The 18,756-nt window shown below is 44.6% G+C and overlaps 2 protein-coding genes across 2 annotated transcripts; one reads left to right on the top strand and one right to left on the bottom strand.

Annotated features, from left to right (window-relative positions):
* Window positions 1–4,083: 4,083 nt before the first annotated feature.
* DCTN6 (dynactin subunit 6) lies at window positions 4,084–11,690 on the bottom strand. Its single transcript, XM_035097308.2, has 7 exons — window positions 11,612–11,690; window positions 10,729–10,793; window positions 9,738–9,843; window positions 8,355–8,443; window positions 6,104–6,151; window positions 5,189–5,331; window positions 4,084–4,328 (listed from the first exon to the last, which is right to left on the bottom strand). Exons 1-7 carry the CDS (start codon window positions 11,653–11,655, stop codon window positions 4,230–4,232), a joined length of 594 nt encoding a protein of 197 aa, XP_034953199.1. The 5' UTR covers window positions 11,656–11,690; the 3' UTR covers window positions 4,084–4,229.
* Window positions 11,691–13,944: 2,254 nt separating this feature from the next.
* On the top strand, window positions 13,945–18,484 carry MBOAT4 (membrane bound O-acyltransferase domain containing 4). The gene is made up of 3 exons (XM_035097177.2): window positions 13,945–14,115; window positions 15,611–15,835; window positions 17,228–18,484. The coding sequence occupies exons 1-3, from the start codon at window positions 13,985–13,987 to the stop codon at window positions 18,180–18,182; spliced, it is 1,311 nt and encodes a 436-aa protein (XP_034953068.2). The 5' UTR covers window positions 13,945–13,984; the 3' UTR covers window positions 18,183–18,484.
* The last annotated feature ends 272 nt before the right edge of the window (window positions 18,485–18,756 follow it).

Here is an 18,756-nt window from a genome sequence, read left to right as displayed (position 1 = left end):
CTTTGTGGGGGGGGTCTGTATTTTGAAAAAAGAAGAAGAAAAAAGAGTGAATTCCTATGCCCCACAAATAACTCGGAGATGCATTTTAAATAAAAGGACACATTCTACTCATGTAAAAAGACGCTGATTCCTGGACTGTATGCGGGCCGGATATAGAAGGCGTTTGGGCCGGATCTGGCCCCCAGGCCTTAGTTTGCCTACCCATGCTCTGGATCATTTATACTGTTTGGTTTGACAGGCTTACTCCCTGGCAGTCCAATTTCCTGTGCTTTCCTCAGCATTGTTTAAAATATTTACCCATTTTTTCCTCAACTCTGGGGCCTCTTGTAGGTCAAGCTATTCCAGCTCCCTTATCACAGCAATGTTAACTCATTAGCCTTTCCTCTAATGACTTTTCACCATTGGAATGTGGGGAGGGAGATGTTGCTCTGCGTTCATTTGATATCTTTGAAGCATCGAGCTTTAACATATCTTTAAATCCTCGCGATTAGCAGGCGTGTGTGTTATGAGAAAGATATGGAAACAACATGGGAGGAGGGAATGGCTGGCTATTGCTGTTTTGGTTAGACATATTTTATTATATGTCCTCAAAGTAAGTGACCAGGACACAAAGAACCACACAACTTGTTCTGTACATACAAGCACACAATGGGCATGTGTGTTTGAGATTGTATTGTTCCACCAACAGCCTTTTGCATCACAGAAGAACGCTAGGCGTACTGCTGAATCACATTCACACCAAGGCCTAGGGGCAGCAAGCCCTGTTTTGGGCAGGGATCAAAAGGCAGCCGATCCTACTAGGGATCGAACCTGCAACCTTGGCATTATCAGCACCATGCTCTTACCAATTGAGCCATCCGGGAAGCACTATAAGCTTTTGTTTAAGTTGAAGGAAGCATGAGCTAGTACAGTGATGGCGAACCTATGACACGCGTGTCAGACGCGACACGCAGAGCCCTCACTGCTGGCACATGCCCCATTGGCCCATTCACGCTGTTGTTGTTGTTGTTGTTGTTTTCTCCCCATTTGTTCTCCCGCTCCTCCTACAGCTTGTCTCCGCTACAGCTTGTCTCCGCTACAGCTTGTCTCCACTGTTAAAACCCGGATCCTTTTGTTGTTGTTGTTGTTGTTGTTGCTGGTAGCCAGAGATTGTTTTTTTAACCCTTTCTGTGCTGTTTTCTTTCTGGCGCTTTGGCAGACTATGATTGGGTGTAACAGCATTCATTTTTTAACCCGTTATGTGCTGGTTTTTTGTCGCTTTGGAAGACTATGTCGGTGCTGTGTGTTAGTTCCAGCAAAGGTATTATTTGTCATTTATTTCTGTTCTCTTCCCCCTACCAAAAAAGCACAGCAGCTTTGGGGCATCCCCCCAAAAAACAAAGCAACTTTTGCACCCCCCCAAAAAAACTCCAAAACTTTGGTCAGCAGCTCCCCCCAAAAAGCTCAACAACTCTGGGCAATTTGTGATTAATAAGGGGTTTTTAATAAGGGGACGACAGAGGACGAGATGGTTGAACAGTGTTCTTGAAGCTACGAACATGAGTTTGACCAAACTGCGGGAGACAGTGCAAGACAGGAGTGCCTGGCGTGCTCTGGTCCATGGGGTCACAAAGAGTCGGACACGACTAAACAACAACAACAAGGGGTTTTTGGTTTGGTTAAATAATTAGTTTTTGGTTTATGAAATACAGTTATATATTACAATTATACATTTTTGTTATTTAAACTATAAATATCGCGAAATTATGTTTTTTTTCTCAAAGTGACACACCACCCGAGTTAAGCTCTGTTTTTTGGCGAATTTTGACACACCAGGCTCAAAAGGTTGCTCATCACTGAGCTAGTATGTTGCTTTTTTATGCCGCATCACTGGATGGTTTCTTTGCAGAACCAAAATGATGTCCTCTTGCACCAGCTCCATGGCAGACTTTTATCCTGAAACAATGTTTTTCATTCATGGAACTCAGGTTACAGCACACATGGCATGATCGATCACATCTTCACTGAAGGTCATCTCTGTAGGTTCTCCCATTTATCCTCACAGCAACACTAGGCCGAGACAGAAACTTGCTCAATGTCACCCAGTGAGCATGACAGAACTCTTCATCCCAAATCCATTAAGTCTATCCACTAGGTCACTCTCTCTAGCAATTACCCTTGTGTAAGAATAATATATACTTTTGGAACTCCCCAAGGGCAGAGTGCATATTTTGTATGTTTAAAAGTCCTAACGTTTGTGGAGGGATTTCAAGGTTGTTTCTACCGTAAGGGAGAATTAATCACAGAGGGGCAAGAGAGATTTGGATTAGAAAACAGTAAGGGAAGTCAAGGCTTCAGCCCCTTGTGTATACAGAGAAACATGTTCTCAATTTGCAACTCTATTTAATGAGCCTTAGGGGCAGCATGAGGATGGCAGAAGTTCACACACTTCAAGGTGTTCTTGAGATCTTGGTTCCCAGTCCAGCTCTCTGTGCATGCAACTGCTTGCAGCCCCTAGATGCAGTCGTGTATTGTATCACAGAACTGCCCAAAAGCATATCTAGGGAATTCCATGGAGCCGGGAACAAGCACTCGCACCCACCATTGGAAGCAGGCCTTCACATAGATTGGGACAGCTATGTTTAGAGGATGCTAATGAAGTTATCATCATTCGCAGAATATGTTTGTTCACAAAGCATTTTCAATCTGAGAGCCTATCTACCAGCAAATGGTTCTCCATGAGGAGCTTCCATTCCAGAGGGAGAAACAGCTCAGGAATATCACAGAGATTTCGTTGTTTTGCCATGCCTCATATATGCCTGCGTGCGTGTTTTCCATAATCGGAAAACCCATCTTGCTTCCTGGCACCCTAATTATGACAGAACCTGGCAACTTCTGGATTAGTTTATGTTATGCTGATGGCCTCTGGACTAATAGAGTAGCCCCAGAGAATTGTAAAGTTGGAAGGGATCCCCAAGGGTCATCTAGTCCAACTCCCTGCAATGCAGGAATCACAGCTAAATAATCCCTGACAGGTGGCCATCCAACATCTGTTTAAAAACCTCCAGTGAATACAGAAATTAGGTATTGCTGTTATGGACAACACTCACCCTAGGAAAACAAACCAAAGGGAAGGTAAAATCCAGATAAATTTACTTAAGTACAGTTGAAATCAGAGGGCCTTTCCCATTCACAATTAAGGGCTTAGTTCCTTTACAGGTTTAAAGGATGCTTAACTTTCCCTGGATTGCACATTTTGAGCAACTGGGAAAAAAAGATAACAGATTTATTGGGGGCTATGACTTAAGCTGATTAGGGTCACAGAGCGTACCTGCACAGGTTAGTCATAAGAAAGTCCCACTCTTTTCGAGGAGCCTTACTCCTAAGGGTTTTTAGAATTTCACACTTAGGTATAGGATTGCTCAGTAAGGTACAGATACTTTCTCTCTCACTTTCTAGAGTGCACACAAATGGCCCTGTGGATGGAGTGTGAGAGTGTATTATAAAGCCAAGGGGAGGCGATAACCAGTCACAGCTGGATTACTCAGGGCAGCCTTTGCCAATCTGCTGTCCTTCAGATGTTCTGGATTCCCAACTCCCATTAGTTCCTGCCAGCACAGCACTTAGGGACTCACTCTTGCACCATTTTTGTCTGAAGAGACACACATATAAGAGAAATTATGAGGAGCTCTAATACACTCGAGGTGCAATCCAGGCCAGGAGTGAGGAACCTCTGGCTTCCCTCCAGCCACAGTTGGAACTCCAATTACCATCAGCCGCAGCCAGACTGGCCAATAGTTAGGGATGCTGGGAGTTGAAATCCAGCACATCTGATGAGTGGCAACAGGTTCCCCACCTCTGAGCGGGTAGTTATGAATTTGTAAGTTTCAGTGTGAGCATTAAGCATCTCCCACTGACTGCAGTGGGACTTTTTAAAAAGTGTATCGCTTTGCCTGAATTGTGCCTATGGCATTTAACGTGCCCCAATTCCACTGAAAATTATACCTCCTGTAATGCTAAAACATTTCACTCCTCCACTGAAACGCAAGCTTTTATCAGCTAAGAAGAAGACAACCCACTGAGGGGAATACATCACACACAATGTTTCATTTTTCACCATTTTAATAAATAACATTACGTTGCACAATGGAATGAACGAACATGTAAGTTAAGCAAGTTAGTTCTTGCGGACACAAGAGTCCTGAAAGCGCTGCAGTTCTGGTAAGCATGCTGGGAGAAGGGTGTCGTCTTCAGCTCTTCACAGGAGTAGAAGTTGGTTTCATGGCTTTTTTAAGATGGTGATAGTTTGGCAGGATTTTCATTAGGAAGTCCAGCTGCAATGTTTGTGGCTAAAAAGAACAGCAGTGTGAAAAAATGGGGGGGGAGGTGAGCACCAGATAGGTGATAATACTGACAGTTTGAATTCCTTTGCTTATGTTCTGCTCTACCATGGAAAATAATTCATGGGATAAAGAACCAAAGCATCCTTAAAGACAACATAAAAGGTAAAGGGACCCCTGACCATTAGGTCCAGTCGCGGATGACTCTGGGGTTGCGGCGCTCATCTCGCTTTACTCACCGAGGGAGCCGGCGTACAGGCGGTGGCCAGCATGACTAAGCCGCTTCTGGCGAAACCAGAGCAGCACACGGAAACGCCGTTTACCTTCCCGCCGGAGCGGTACCTATTTATCTACTTGCACTTCGAAGTGCTTTTGAACTGCTAGGTTGGCAGGAGCAGGGACTGAGTAACGGGAGCTCACCCCATCAGGGGGATTTGAACCGCCAACCTTCTGATCGGCAAGCCCTAGGCAACAGGCTTTTTAAACAGAAAGGTTTTAAAAGCCTGTTGCCTAGGGCTTGCCTATCAGTTTGCAATCAGCTAGAAAACCAGAATTGGAAACTGATTGCAAACTGTGGCTTATCAAGGTCCAGGTATCATGGACTCTTACAAGCGACCCACTCAGAGAGGATTAAAGTGTGTTCAGGTTTGCGCCGGGTTTCGTATGACATTCTCATTGACAAACCAGTTGCTCCACCGCCACTGGCCTTTGCACCATAGACGTGGGAGTGCTGAGTTGATGGGAAAGAAAAGGAAACAAGTGGATCTCCGTTCTGATAGACCAGACTGGGTTGGCAAAGTCATGCTGTTGGAAAGGGAGGAACAACTGGTGACATATTATCAAAGGTTGAACTCCTGTCATGCACCTACCTGGGGCCGCTCAGTCTGCACTCGCCGAAGACAATCAGCTCCATAGATGACCGTGTTTTCAGGGATGACTTCGTAGGTGTTGACATTGCAGCAGGCTCCAATGATGCAGCCGCTTGTCAGAATCACGTTCCTACCCACAAATGCTGCAGAGACAAAAAAAATCTCACAGTATGAAATGGAATGAGCAACGTCATGAAGTCTAATCAGTGGTCTGTTCTTTGGCCCAGCATCTCGCCTCTAGAAACAGAGGATATCATCAACATAAGTCTACTCTCTGCTATTCCTCCGTAACGTCCCATGTTTTTTGCCTTGTTTCTAGAACTCAACTTGTTTGAGATATCAGCTGATATCAGATTCCGGCTGCAGTCTCACTTCTGAGTACTATCAGTTCCAATGCTTACTTCCAAGTGTACTCAACCCAGGGACGTGCAACTATACTCTGGTCTTAAATTGCCGCAGTCTGTACCATCTAGCATAGGGATCAGGACCTAGTGACCTTGCAAATGCTGCTGGACTACATCTCCCATCATTCCTGGTCACTGACCATGCTGGCTAGGGCTGATGGGAGTTTTAATCCAGTAACATCTAGAGGGCCTTTGGTTACCCATGACTGCTCTAGGAGAACATGGGGAAACTCATAATTAAGAAAGTTTACAAATGGATGGTGTGTGTGTGTGTGTGTTTCCAAAACTACGGTACTGTCTTGGTCAAACTTTTTTTTAAAAAAAGCAAGGCTGCAATTTTAAGCATGCTGCTATGGACTTAAAATATATTTATCAAAATTGTTTTTTCACATAAACCGTTCCAGTATTGTCAGATGTAGGAGTGATCCTCAGAGAATATGTAATACAATGCAAAAACTGGAAACAAAAAACAACCCCCGTTATTGATTTCCCACTTAATCAACATACTTACCTTTGGACTCAATTACATTGTTGTCTCCTATTTTCATTGCCTGGGAATCTGTAAGTCACAGTTAAGAAGAGTACTTAATTTAGTTTGCATGCTTCCTTATCCTGGATTCCTCCTAACACAGTCCTCTTTGAAGAATCCCCATGTTTGGAGAAGGCGTTCAGGACAAGTATGCTACTACTTTCATAGAACTGGGGAGACATACACAGAAAAGGAAGGCAAGGATAGACAGGAGATTAAACAAAACTCAGCCTGTTGTATTAGAAGGCTGTCAACTAGGTCAGGCATCCCCAAACTGCAGCCCTCCAGATGTTTTGGCCTACAACTCCCATGATCCCTAGCTAACAGGACCAGTGGTCGGGGAAGATGGGAATTGTAGTCCAAAAACATCCGGGGGGGGCAAAGTTTGGGGGTGCCTGAACTAGGTTAAAAACACAGTTAACATGGGGAATATTACAGTAGAACCTCGGTTTATGAACACCTCGGTTTACGAATTTTCGATTTACGAACGCCGCGGACCCATCTGGAACGGATTAATTCACTTTCCATTACTTTCAATGGGAAAGTTCGCTTCAGTTTATGAACAGATTTCCAGAACCAATTGTGTTCATAAACCGAGGTACCACTGTACAGGTAAGGAAAGAACAAGGGAAATTGTAATGATATTAAATATGATGTTTTGCTTTGCTTTGCTAGCCTTGTGGGAGGGTTGTTTTCGTCACCTGGCCCTTTGGATTGCATTTAAGATTGCTAATTTGAGTCTGGAGCACCAGCTGCAATGGTCGATCCCTTTAGACACAATAAAACAGAACTTTGAGGCCTTTTGTCCCAAGGGAGAGGCCACTGCTCACAATGCAGACCCCCCCCCCCACACATTAGGGAAACTAGCATGTGTTTACCATGTTTGTTGTGAATGCTGCAACTAGGGTTGCCAGACTCAATGGTAGACAGGACTTCTGTTCCTTTAATTGCCCTGCTCTCTTTTGAGTCTGGAAACCTTAAAGAGAAACCAGCAGACCCTTTGCTTGGAAATTAATCAAAGGGTCTGCTGGTTTCTCTTTAAGGTTTCCAGACTCAAAGGAGAGCAAGGCAATTAAAGGCACAGAAGTCCTGTCCTCTATTGAGTCTGGCAACCCTAGCTGCAACGTGTTAAGCAGACACATCTATTTTGCCACACATTCCCTGTGAAATGAAAGGCACAGCAAGCTCATGCACCACATTTGTGTGGTGAAATAAATGCATGCAGTTCTTGTATTAAAATATCATTAGGGCAGTGATGGTGAACCTATGACACGCGTGTCAGACGTAACACGCAGAGCCCTCACTGCTGGCACGTACCACATCGGCCCATTCACGCTGTTGTTGTTGTCCACCCCTCCATTTGTTCTCCCGCTCCTCCTACAGCTTGTCTCCACTACAGTGCTGTTAAAACTCAGATCCTTTTTGTTGTGGTTGTTGCTGCTGGTAGCCAGAGATAGGTTTTTAACCCTTTCTGTGCTGTTTTTCTGGCGCTTTGGCAGACTATGATTGGGTGTAACAGCGTTCGTTGTTTAACCCGTTCTGTGCTGGGGTTTTTTGGCACTTTGTTAGACTATGTTGGTGCTGCGTGTTAGTTCCAGCGAAGGTATTATTCATCATTTATTTCTGTTTTCTCCCCCCCCAAAAAAGCAAAGCAACTTTTGCACCCCCCAAAAAGAGCTCAACAACTCTGGGCACTTTGTGATAAATAAGGGATTTTTGGTTTGGTTAAATAATTAGTTTTTGGTTTTATATTACAATTATAAATTTTGTTACCGGTATTTAAACTATAAATATCACGAAATTATGGTTTTTTTCTCAAAGTGACACACCACCCAAGTTATGCCCGATTTTATGGCAAATTTTGACACACCAAGCTCAAAAGGTTGCCCATCACTGCATTAGGGTTTACTACAAACACACCCACAGCCCATCATTATTAGGAAGCTCTTGCCCTGAACATGAACAAAATGCCCATAGGGGGAAGTTGTTGGGAACAAAAGAGATATAAGTGACTAACAACACCTGTGGAATCTAAGATAGGTCATAAAACTCAGACAATTCTCCCTTGTGAAAAGGGGTGTGTGTATGTGTGTGTGTGTGTGTGTGTGTGTGTGTAATAAATCACTCCATCACAGAACTGGTGTTTTCATTGCTAAAGTAGCCTGCAACCTTCACTGTCCTGTGCAAACATACACTTTCTCACTTTAAAAAACACTGCTCTTTTGAAGGATACAACAGCCAACTTCAAAGACGTTGTTGGTGCCAATGATCATTGGTTTGGCTCCCACCTCCTCTGTATCAGGGGTAATGTTTTCAGGGTAGCTGTAAAAGGATTGAACCATGCATTAACATTTGTACATCAGATAAAAAACCATACTCTTTGTTGAAAGATTGAAAACTGACTTTGGTAGCTATAGCGTTTGGACAGTTAAAAGTTTGGCAATGGCATTGAGCTGCTGTTTTTGATTCCCCGTACCCCAAAGGCAAGTCTGTTTCTTCTGGAATACTGGAACAGGTGTGAATTTGAAAGAAGATTGCTGGGCAAAACATCCACCTTTGCATCTACATAGCAATTTAAATATATCAGGTGGAAAAACTAAATTATGAGCAGCCTCCCAAAACATTTAGCTTCGAAACATGGATACAGATGAGGAAAAGTCCTTCAGTATAGAAAGTACCTTGGATTCACCTTTTTCTAGGAGTTAGAAAGCTGATTGTTCAGACTGCAGAGCCAATGAGGACAGCTAACTGTTGGCACAGTAGAGCAATATGTTCTGCCAAGCTAAAGAAGGCACCAGTACTGCTGTGCAACTGGAGAATTTAGGAGATCAAACTATTTCCCATTTAATTTCTCTGCACTAAGAGAACCCCACAAAATGCATATCAAAGTAGTGGAGTGAGGGGGATTTAAAAATCACATAAAATACTGTGTGATCAAATTAAATGTGTACAACAGTGAACTACTGAAGGCATGCAAGGGTTATAGGAAGCTTTGTTCTTTATCTTAGATTTCTCACACATATGCTTTCTTTAGTGGCATATCCCCTCCACAGTGGAACATAAAATAAAGCACAAGGATTCAACATGGAGATTCCCTACCCATCCGCAACAGTGCATCCATGAAGCAGCTTTGCATTTCTTCCCATTTTAACACTGACCTTACACTGTCCCTGCAAAACGGAGCCAATGAGAAGAGGCCATTTAGGAAGATGCCAAGAAAACAAAAGCAAGGAAGGTGGCCTGGGAGATTTAAGTTTTACTGGCTTTGGGTAGTACAAGGCAGCTTCCTATGTTGAATAAGAACAATGGTCCATTTAGCTCAGTGCTATCTGCTCAGTCTGACAGCAGCTTTCCAAGAGCTCAAGCAAGGAGATGCCAAGACCTTTTCACTGGCATAACCAAGGTGGTCCACCACAGAGAAGCTGCAGGGAACAGAAAGCTATGTGGGTGGCATATAAATAATAAAGTAATAAAAATACTATTAGTGTAGGGTAGACTGCATAATATTATGCTTGCATTTACATTTTAAAAATTAAGCTGGCTTTTGGATGCATTCGCTGAGGCATTCCCAAGGTACAACATTTTGGCCCAAGAAAGTTCAACATATCATACTTACCCATTTATGATAATTGCCTGCTCTTCTATAAGGTTACCTTCCCCAATTACTATTGGTCCAGCTTCTGCAATGATCCGTGCTTTGGGGTGAATCACGGTCCTAGGCCCTGTAGGAAATACTCAAAAGTTTACTTCTGGTATAGCGGTAATATATTTCTCTAACTACTTGGACGGTACGGGGCAGCAGTACAGTGGTACCTCGGTTTGTGACCGCAATCTGTTCCGCGGAGCCAATTGCTCCCCGCATCGGCCGCTCGCTGAAGGCACGCTTCTGCGCGTAGCACCAATAGAGCGCTTCTGCGCACGCACACGCTGTGCAGATCGCTTCTGCACATCCGAGTGCCACGGAACCCGGATGTAAACACTTCCGGGTCCGCGGTGGTCGGAAACCGAGGTGGTCGCAAACCGAGGTTTGACTGTATCTATTTGTATCAATACACGGATACCATGGATGTACATGGAACCAATAAGAAATCTCAACCACCAACTATATTCTCAAACAGTGGAATGGACTATTGGAACACCACACACTCTCAGCAAGAACACCACATAAAGGTGGAAGGGGTATTTCAGATGACAAACTATTTGTCCTCATGAGCACCTGTATTTCTGATCGGCCCACTGGTTCTACTCACTGTTCATTGTTGCAAACTATGAGCGGAAAACCTGTGGCCCTCCAGATATTATTTGACTACAACTCCCAGCATCCCTCAAATTTGGCCATGTTGGTTGGGGCTGATGGTAGTTAGGAGTCCAACAATTTCTGGAAAGCAGCAGTTTCCCCACCCACACTGTAAACAAACACTGGATTATCTTCCCCTGCACAATCAAGGGATTGTCTCATACTGAAGGCAATGTTGCTTTACAACATTAAACAATATGTGGGAATTAAGAGACTATTTTGTAGAATGGTATCCTTAATCTGACAGTAATTCACATTAACTCTGGAGATTCTGACACCTACAGTAACCACACAAATTACTTTCTCTTACCAATTGTCACATCACCCTTGATCTCACTCTCGACACAGACAACAGCTCCAGGAGCAATCTTTACACTGGAAAAGAGAACATCAACAAAACAACAACAACAACAGTGTTTTGCATCTCCCTTGAAAGCCCATGTACTGTATATGAAAATATATGCAGAATATTTGAAGCAATCTTAGACCCACTCAGTGGCTTTTAATTCCAGATTAGGAGAGCTGGGTGGTGTTACTCAGATGTAACTGGGGTCAGTTAGAGTGGCTCCAGATTTTCCTTGATGGGCAATTCAAGAAAGGGGTGCTAAGAGAATTTAGGCTTGACAGTTCATCTCAGGGTTCCATCGTGTCCCTCAGGGAGGGGGCTACAAAAAGTAAGAAACCTAACCAGGGTTCTAGTAAAAAAAACAAAAATATTTTAGAAGCCTGAAGTCTGTGACACAGACAATGAGACTGCTCCACCCCCCAAAGGAGGAATGGGGGATGTTTATGTTTTTATTAAAAATATTCTCTCCCCCTGGTATAAAAAAGCAGAAGCCTGCTACGCGATCCGATTGAGAGAAAAATGGATATAGTGGCGCCAAAAGCCCATGAAACATATTGGGCAGCAGCGGCTACGCGACATTTCTAAGCAGAGCAAAAATGCATACATGGTTCAGAAGAGAGTAAACGGGCAGCCGTGGCAACTGGAGAGAATAATGCTAATTTTATCTTCTGCATCGGGCAAAAGAGGACGGGCATTGTAGAACCGGGAAGAAGACCGGGGCTCCGCTCTCCGCTTTCCAATCCCACAGCCTCCCGCCCACCTTCTTAGCCAAATTGCAGACTTGCCATCCACCAGACCGCCGTTAAGCCCAACACCAAAGAGACCGGACCAGGTCGAATCTGCTCACCTCTTCTGCGCCTTCTCCGCCATCTTTTCCGCCCTCTCATCCATTGCTCGGCCGGCGGCGACGCAGCCAGCTGATGCCAACGAGAATACAGTAAAAGGAGTGGCGAACGTGGCCCTCGGGAATCGATTCATCGGGCCTTGCGCTCGGGCCGGATGGAAGCGACGTAGCCAATGAGAGCCCGCCCTGGAGTGTGTAACTCCTCCTCTCTTTCTGGGTTACCATTGATGTGCTTAATATCGTGCGGCGGCGTGTATTAATCTCTTAATACGCGCCACGCAATGTTATGCATCTTGAATTTTTTCGTGTAAACAGACAAACATGGGAACCAGCATTTGTGCAGTACATTTATATCATGCTCAAGTGGTGTGCTTGCTTCTCCCACAATGGTTCATGGAACAACAACAACAATTTATTACTTATATTACTTATTTTACTTACTTATAGTTTAGTTTATTACTTATTTTACTTATAGTACTTACTTATAGTACTCATTACCTGCCCATCTGGCTGGGCCCCCCCAGCCGCTCTGGGCAGCTCCCAACAGAATATTAAAAACACAATAAACATCAAACAGAAAAACTTCCATAAACAGGGCTGCCTTCAGATGTCTTCTAAACGTCATACATCATAGTTGTTTATTTCCTTGACATCTGATGGGAGGGTGTTCCACAGGGCTGGAGCCACCACTGAGAAGGCCCTCTGCCTGGTTCCCTGCAACCTCGCTTCTCGCAGTGCGGGAACCGCCAGAAGGCCCTTGGAGCTGGACCTCATTGTCCAGGATGAACAATGGGGGTGAAGACGCTCCTTCAGATATACTGGGCAGAGGCCGTTTAGGGCTTTAAAGGTCAGCACCAACACTTTGAATTGTGCTCGGAAACGCACAATCATAGAATTGTGGAGTTGGAAGGGATCACAAGGATCGGCTTGTGCTCAAACAAACCCCCTGCAATGCAGGACTCTTGCCCAGTGCGGGGCTCCAACCCACAACCCTGAGATCAAGGCTATCCTCACAGTAACCGTGTGGGGTAGTTGAGGCAAGGGACAGCTCAATGGGTTTCATGGCCAAGGGGAGATTTCACCCTTAGCTGCCCTAGTTCAGGCATAGGCAAACTTGGCCCTCCATATGTTTTAGCACTACAACTCCCATCACCCCTAGCTAACAGGACCAGTGGTGAGGGATGATGGGAGTTGTAGTCCCAAAACATCTGGAGGGCCGAGTTTGCTTATGCCTGCCCTAGTTGGACTCTGACCCACACTAATAACTGCTACAAGCCACCCCAGTGTTGTGGTGGAATGAAGGGAGTAGCATGGGTTTGGTTCCCGAGACAACTATGGCCAAACAACACACGTATCTAAGTGTGCCATTGGGAATTTTCCAACAGGTGGCTCTGGGCAGGGGTGGCGAATCCCGTTCTGCCACCCGAAGTGCGTCAGGAAGGTGCTGCCCCACAACAGCCTCCCCTACCTGGAGAGTGCCCACGAAGCAGCAACAGTGACCATGAGATCTCACAGAGTTCTTACAAGATTTTGTGGAGCGCTCAAGATCTCTTGAGATGTTGGTGCCATCTTGCTGCTTCTCCACCATTGGTGGTAGGGTGACCAAGGGCACTTGTGGGGGCGCTGCCTCTTGGGCTTATGCCACCCAAGGTGGCTGCCTCAGCCTGCCTTATGGGTGGGTTGGGGATAGGTGGGAGTGATATGAACCAGGACTGCGGTGGCACACAGGGGAGGGATGTTCAATTTTCCTTCTGCTTTTTCATTTCTAGTGAAACTCACCACATGCCTCCTTTTAGCCATGGACCATCTGTGAGAAACATGGGTGCTTGGAAACCTAACTATTGTACTGACCCTTATACCCACTACGATCCAATGTATTAAAACAATTTTCCATCCATGCCTACCACAGCTGCCGTTCTTTTATATTCCACAGTTGCCATTTTTTATATTGACTTACTGTGTATTCTTCTGGTAATGTTTATGATGGATATTACAGGGGAAGGATAAGAACAACCATTTATGCTTCCCTGATTCTTTGAAAGTATGGCAATTTTGTGTGTCATGGAGATGTTATCAGTTTGGTATGAGGCTCTTATCTTTGCTTCCACCTCATAATCAGTATTCAAAAGGGCCTCATCGGATGACAATCCGACTTCTGTGGCATAGCAGCTCAGTGAAAATGGCATTTGCACAAATAATATACTCCAATGATATATTTTAGGCAGAATGTCCCGTCTCCATAGTTATAAACTCTGATACGCTGAGCTTCATTATCTGGGTGATTTCCATTATTAGCCTACTCCAATATAGGGAAAAGAGACACTTCATTTAGGTGAGAAAGGACTGGAAGACAACCAGGAAAATAGCATTTTGAGAATGAGGGTCTTCATGAACTGGCAAACCCCGTTTTTCTTTCAAGCCACAGCTTTATACCAGCTAGCTGCTTTTCCATTTGCTATTTTGTTCCATTATCTATGTGCCTCTGGGAATCTTTCTATAAATGCAAGGTAAGTATCATTATCTAACTTTTTAAATATTATTACTTTTTTTAAAATGTTATATTTTTCTGGACTAATAAACAGCAAACAAAGCAAGGTCTAAAACGAGAATTTAAAAGCCTACAATAGAAACAACAACTAAGAAATCCTTTTTAAAAGATAAAATATACTTTTTTAAAAAAGCCAAACAAAAAACAGCAGCTTCTAGAAAATAATAAGCTCAATGTATCAGGAACTAGGAAACAGTCGAGAAAGAAAAAGTTTTCACCTGTGGAGAAGGATATTTGAAAAGTGGATTGGTAAGGAAAGGGCCAATCCAATTGTTTTCCAGAAAGTGAGATGCAAAAGAAGGTGCCACCAGCCATGATGTTTGTGGGGACCTGAGCCCCATGTCATTTGTAGCATGCCCAGGATTTCTTGCCCTTTTCCCCTTAAAAAAAACAAAATAAAACAATTATCTGAAAAAAATTCTAAGGAAGCTGGGCACATAGCAAAACCGTGTAGGTGAGCTCCAACCATTTGCCGCTGTAATTTCCCAGGAACATCTATACCTGTAGGTATCACATGCTAATTTTATAGACATTTGTGTCATCTGTGTTGATCTCCCAGGTCTTGTAAGTACCTAGCAACCACCTCTGGGTACCAAAATGGGAAGATATATTCTCCATGCCTGAACGGTTCTGTCCTCAGGAAAAGGGAACATACAAAAGAGGCCTTATCTGTGTGGACAGGAGGCTATTGTATATACCAGAGGATGGGGAACCTGTGCATGGCTGTCAAGTTTTCCCTTTTCTCGCGAGGAAGCCTATTCAGCATAAGGGAATTTCCCTTAAAAAAAGGGAACTTGACAACTGTGGCCCTCCAGATGTTGTTGGACTCCAACTCCCATCGGTCATATTCAGCATGGCCAAAGGTTGGGGATGTTGGGAGCTGTAGGAACAGTGTTATTTTTCTATAAAAAGAGGTGCCCAAACTCACAATGAACCCCTTCCTTGTTCTCTTATAATGGTGCCCACCTGAGAGGTGCCGGAACTGAGTTCTAGCAAGTTCCAGCTGGGAAAAAAGCCCTGTATAATAGGAATGTGTAGGACTTTAAAAGCAACAACTAGCTGGGAAGAAAATCAGTTACAACTGGAGCTCCTTGCCATCTTTCTTCCAATAGCATGCCACAGAATTCTCCACCGGTTGAAGCTTTTGCACTGCCTTAAGAGGCAGCCCTGTGTGGATTGATGTGCACTAGTAATTAATGCTTATTTCTAACAGTGAACCAAATGGCATCTTTGGGTATTGATGCAGGTTGAACTAGTGTGATGACCTGGCTGATTTTTTGTTTGTTACAAAAGTGGTTGGTTGGGAACTAGATGTTACACAGGGAGTACAGATTCCCAGATCTCCCCACCTCTGCCTTGCCACACTTCCCCTGTTCGCTTTCCTGCCAGGCTAGAAACTTCTTACCCTGAAAAATTGCCACCATGACTTTGAAAACATGTCTGTTTATTTTTAGGTACACTTTCCTCCTAGTGGGTGGTTTCCTCCTGGCCTGGGCTGCCATGGGGTGCTATGTCCTGCTGCTGCTTATATCTGCCATCTCCTCTTTTGCTGTAATCCATTCCACTGGCCCACAGCAGGTCCACACATGGGCATTCTTCATTCAGATGACCTGGCAAACACTGTGCCATCTTGGGCTGCATTACAAAGAATATTACCTACAAGAAGCTGCATGTATCAGGTAAAGATGTGCTCGCTCTACTCTGGTGTATTGGTTGGCTGGCAGAGTTAGTCTCGGAGCAGTTTACTTTGCATTTTTTCAGTACACATAGAAACAGTAGACGGACCAGTTGGATTCAGAGTGTCCTTTCCTGGGTGGTGTAACTGTTTTTATTACTAATTTTATTGTCATTGAACCTTATGGGAATTATACCCAGTATAAACAGGAGCAGTAGTCAAAACAAAACAAAAAAATTCCTTCCAGTAGCACATTAGAGACCAACTAAGTTTGTTATTGGTATGAGCTTTCGTGTGCATGCACACTTCTTCATAGCAGTAGTATAATAGCTTTATTAGGACAAACTAAACAATCACTAAGCACTGAGCTTCTTTTTGAGGAGAGATAGCCAACCCAGTATACCTGAAGGAGCGTCTCCACCCCCATCGTTCTGCCCGGACACTGAGGTCCAGCGCTGAGGGCATTCTGGCGGTTCCCTCACTGCAAGAAGCAAAGCTACAGGGAACCAGGCAGGGGGCCTTCTCGGTAGTGGCACCCGCCCTGTGGAATGCCCTCCCATCAGATGTCAAAGAGATAAACAACTACCTGACATTTAGAAAACATCTGAAGGCAGCCCTGTTTAGGGAAGTTTTTAATATGTGACATTTTAATATTTTTTAATCTTAGTTGGAAGCCGTCCAGAGTGGCTGGGGAGATCCAGCCATATGGGCGGGGTACAAATAATAAATTATTATTACAGTATTATTTTATTATTTTATTTCCATGAGCACATTTGGACTTTTGAGTAAGTGATGTGTTGCCGCCACCCCCCTCCGGTCAATTCTGTCCCCCGGATCAGACTCCCCTGCAAAAAGAGGCCCAAGGTGAGCAAGCGTACACATACAAATTTTGCTCTTAAAAGGATCTGCGTAAAAGTCAGATCCTGAACCATGAAAAGTATACAGGACTTAAAAGACAAGCGGGTAGCTCCAGCTCCATTTACTTTTGAAGGGAGAAAATATAAACCAGACAGACTGGTTTATTAGCCATTTCCTGTTGCCCATGGGATCCAGGGAATTGTAATTCTGTGAGGCGATTTGATATACGGTATCTAACGAAGAATGTTCAGCACCCCCACCAAACCACAACTCCTGGAATTCTTTCGGATGCTTAAAATGGTAGGTGACATAAGCTCTCTAACAGAATTGCCGAGACCTAAAACTGGGCAGCTCTTAAATGCAAATTGTGTGCTCTGAGGAGGTGTGCATGCACACGACAGCTCATACCAAAATAAAAACTTAGTTGGTCTTTAAGGTGCTACTGAAGGAATTTTTTTATTTTACTTCGACCCAGACCAACACGGCTACCTACCTGTGTGCTCTTCTGTCGCTGAGCTAACCTTCTGCTCTGTTTCAGATTGCCCATTGCCCTTTCTGCCCTCATGCTGATGACCCAGAAAGTCACCTCACTGGCTTTGGATATCCATGAAAACAAAGTGAGGGTGGGCTTGCCATCTGAAGAGAGGAGATCCTGTTGCTGCCACCTGCTCCAGGCACTGCCACTGTGTACTTATCTGCTGTGTTTCCCCACCCTGCTGGGAGGCCCCCTGTGTTCTTTCTGCAGATTTCAGGCATGGGTAAGGTATTCCGAGGCTCCGTTTTCTCCTGGTCTCCTCTGGGCTGCCACTCGAAAAGGCCTGGGGGCTCTGACTCTGGGCCTGTTGAACAATATCGTGAGGGGATACATTTCCCCTCTGGACGACCTAATCGACTGCACCCACTTTGATTGCGTTTATGTCATGTGGACCTCAGCCCTGTCCTTCAGGCTCACTTACTACTCTCACTGGCTGCTCGACGAGTCCCTCTTCCTTGCTGCCGGTTTGGGGCTGGATCTTGGCCACCACCAACATTCAGCAGCTGCCGACGGAGTCGTCATGGACACAGACATTTGGACCCTGGAAACAACCAACACAATTGCTGGCTTTACCCGAACATGGAACAAGAGCACAGCCCAGTGGCTGAGGAGGCTCATATTCCAGCAGAGTAGTTCACATCCTCTCCTGGCCACCTTTGCCTTCTCAGCCTGGTGGCATGGCCTCCACCCTGGACAGGTCTTTGGGTTTCTGTGCTGGGCCCTTATGGTGGAAGCAGACTACCGCTTCCATCGCTTTTTCGGTTCAGTGGCAAAATCCCGGCTTCAGAGGCTGCTGTACCAAACTGTGACCTGGTGTCATACACAACTAGTGGTGGCGTACATTTTGATTGCTGTTGAGATGAGGAGTGTCTCCATGCTTTGGCGGCTGTTGTCTTCGTACAATAGCTTCTTTCCACTAGTCTCTGTCACTGGGCTCCTCCTGTTAGTAAAAAAATGAGTGAGCAGCCCCATTGGTCCCCACTAGCTTATTTCACATCCTTAGATGGAGGTGTGTAGACAGAAGCAGGATTTTAAAAACAGTTGCAGCAGCTTTTTCATCCAAGGTGCAAGGCCACATTGTAAGGTGATTTGCATTATTAACATACATACAAACTAAGTGAAGTCTTTCATCTTGCGCCTCCCATCTTTCCCCTTCGCTTTTAGTAAAGCCTGCACTTGTTTTTATTCTCTCTCTCCCCCCCCATTTTCCCCTTACCTGAAAAAAAGAGCAACAACACACAATGCTTTTTCAAAAACAATTAAAACCACTCAGAAAACATAGATGACAATAAAGTATTTCTGTTTACAAAGCAGCAACAGTGCAGTCAAGGACTATTGACCAGTTTTAAAAGATTGCATCTGTCTTCTGCCTGAGCATGTCCACCTTGTTGTTGTTATTTAGTCGTTTAGTCGTGTCCGACTCTTCGTGTCCCCATGGACCATAGCATGCCAGGCACTCCTGTTTTGCACTGCCTCCCGCAGTTTGGTCAAACTCATGTTCGTAGCTTCGAGAACACTGTCCAACCATCTCG

This window comes from Zootoca vivipara, chromosome 16 (genome assembly GCF_963506605.1).
Source record: "Zootoca vivipara chromosome 16, rZooViv1.1, whole genome shotgun sequence".
Lineage (NCBI taxonomy): Eukaryota > Metazoa > Chordata > Lepidosauria > Squamata > Lacertidae > Zootoca > Zootoca vivipara.
The sequence above is the reverse complement of the archived record's forward strand: the minus strand, read 5'-3'. Positions and strand labels throughout refer to the sequence as shown.

What these genes read in the sequence shown, in the direction of transcription:
- MBOAT4 (XM_035097177.2), top strand. Translation starts at nt 13,985, where the DNA reads ATGAGGGTCTTCATGAACTGGCAAACCCCGTTTTTCTTTCAAGCCACA. An exon ending in AATCTTTCTATAAATGCAAG is followed by an intron (nt 14,116 to 15,610) that starts GTAAGTATCATT and finishes GTTTATTTTTAG; the next exon opens with GTACACTTTCCTCCTAGTGG. An exon ending in CAAGAAGCTGCATGTATCAG is followed by an intron (nt 15,836 to 17,227) that starts GTAAAGATGTGC and finishes GCTCTGTTTCAG; the next exon opens with ATTGCCCATTGCCCTTTCTG.
- DCTN6 (XM_035097308.2), bottom strand. Translation starts at nt 11,655, where the DNA reads ATGGATGAGAGGGCGGAAAAGATGGCGGAGAAGGCGCAGAAGAG. An exon ending in GCGGAGAAGGCGCAGAAGAG is followed by an intron (nt 10,794 to 11,611) that starts GTGAGCAGATTC and finishes TCTCTTTTCCAG; the next exon opens with TGTAAAGATTGCTCCTGGAG. An exon ending in CAAGGGTGATGTGACAATTG is followed by an intron (nt 9,844 to 10,728) that starts GTAAGAGAAAGT and finishes TATTTCCTACAG; the next exon opens with GGCCTAGGACCGTGATTCAC.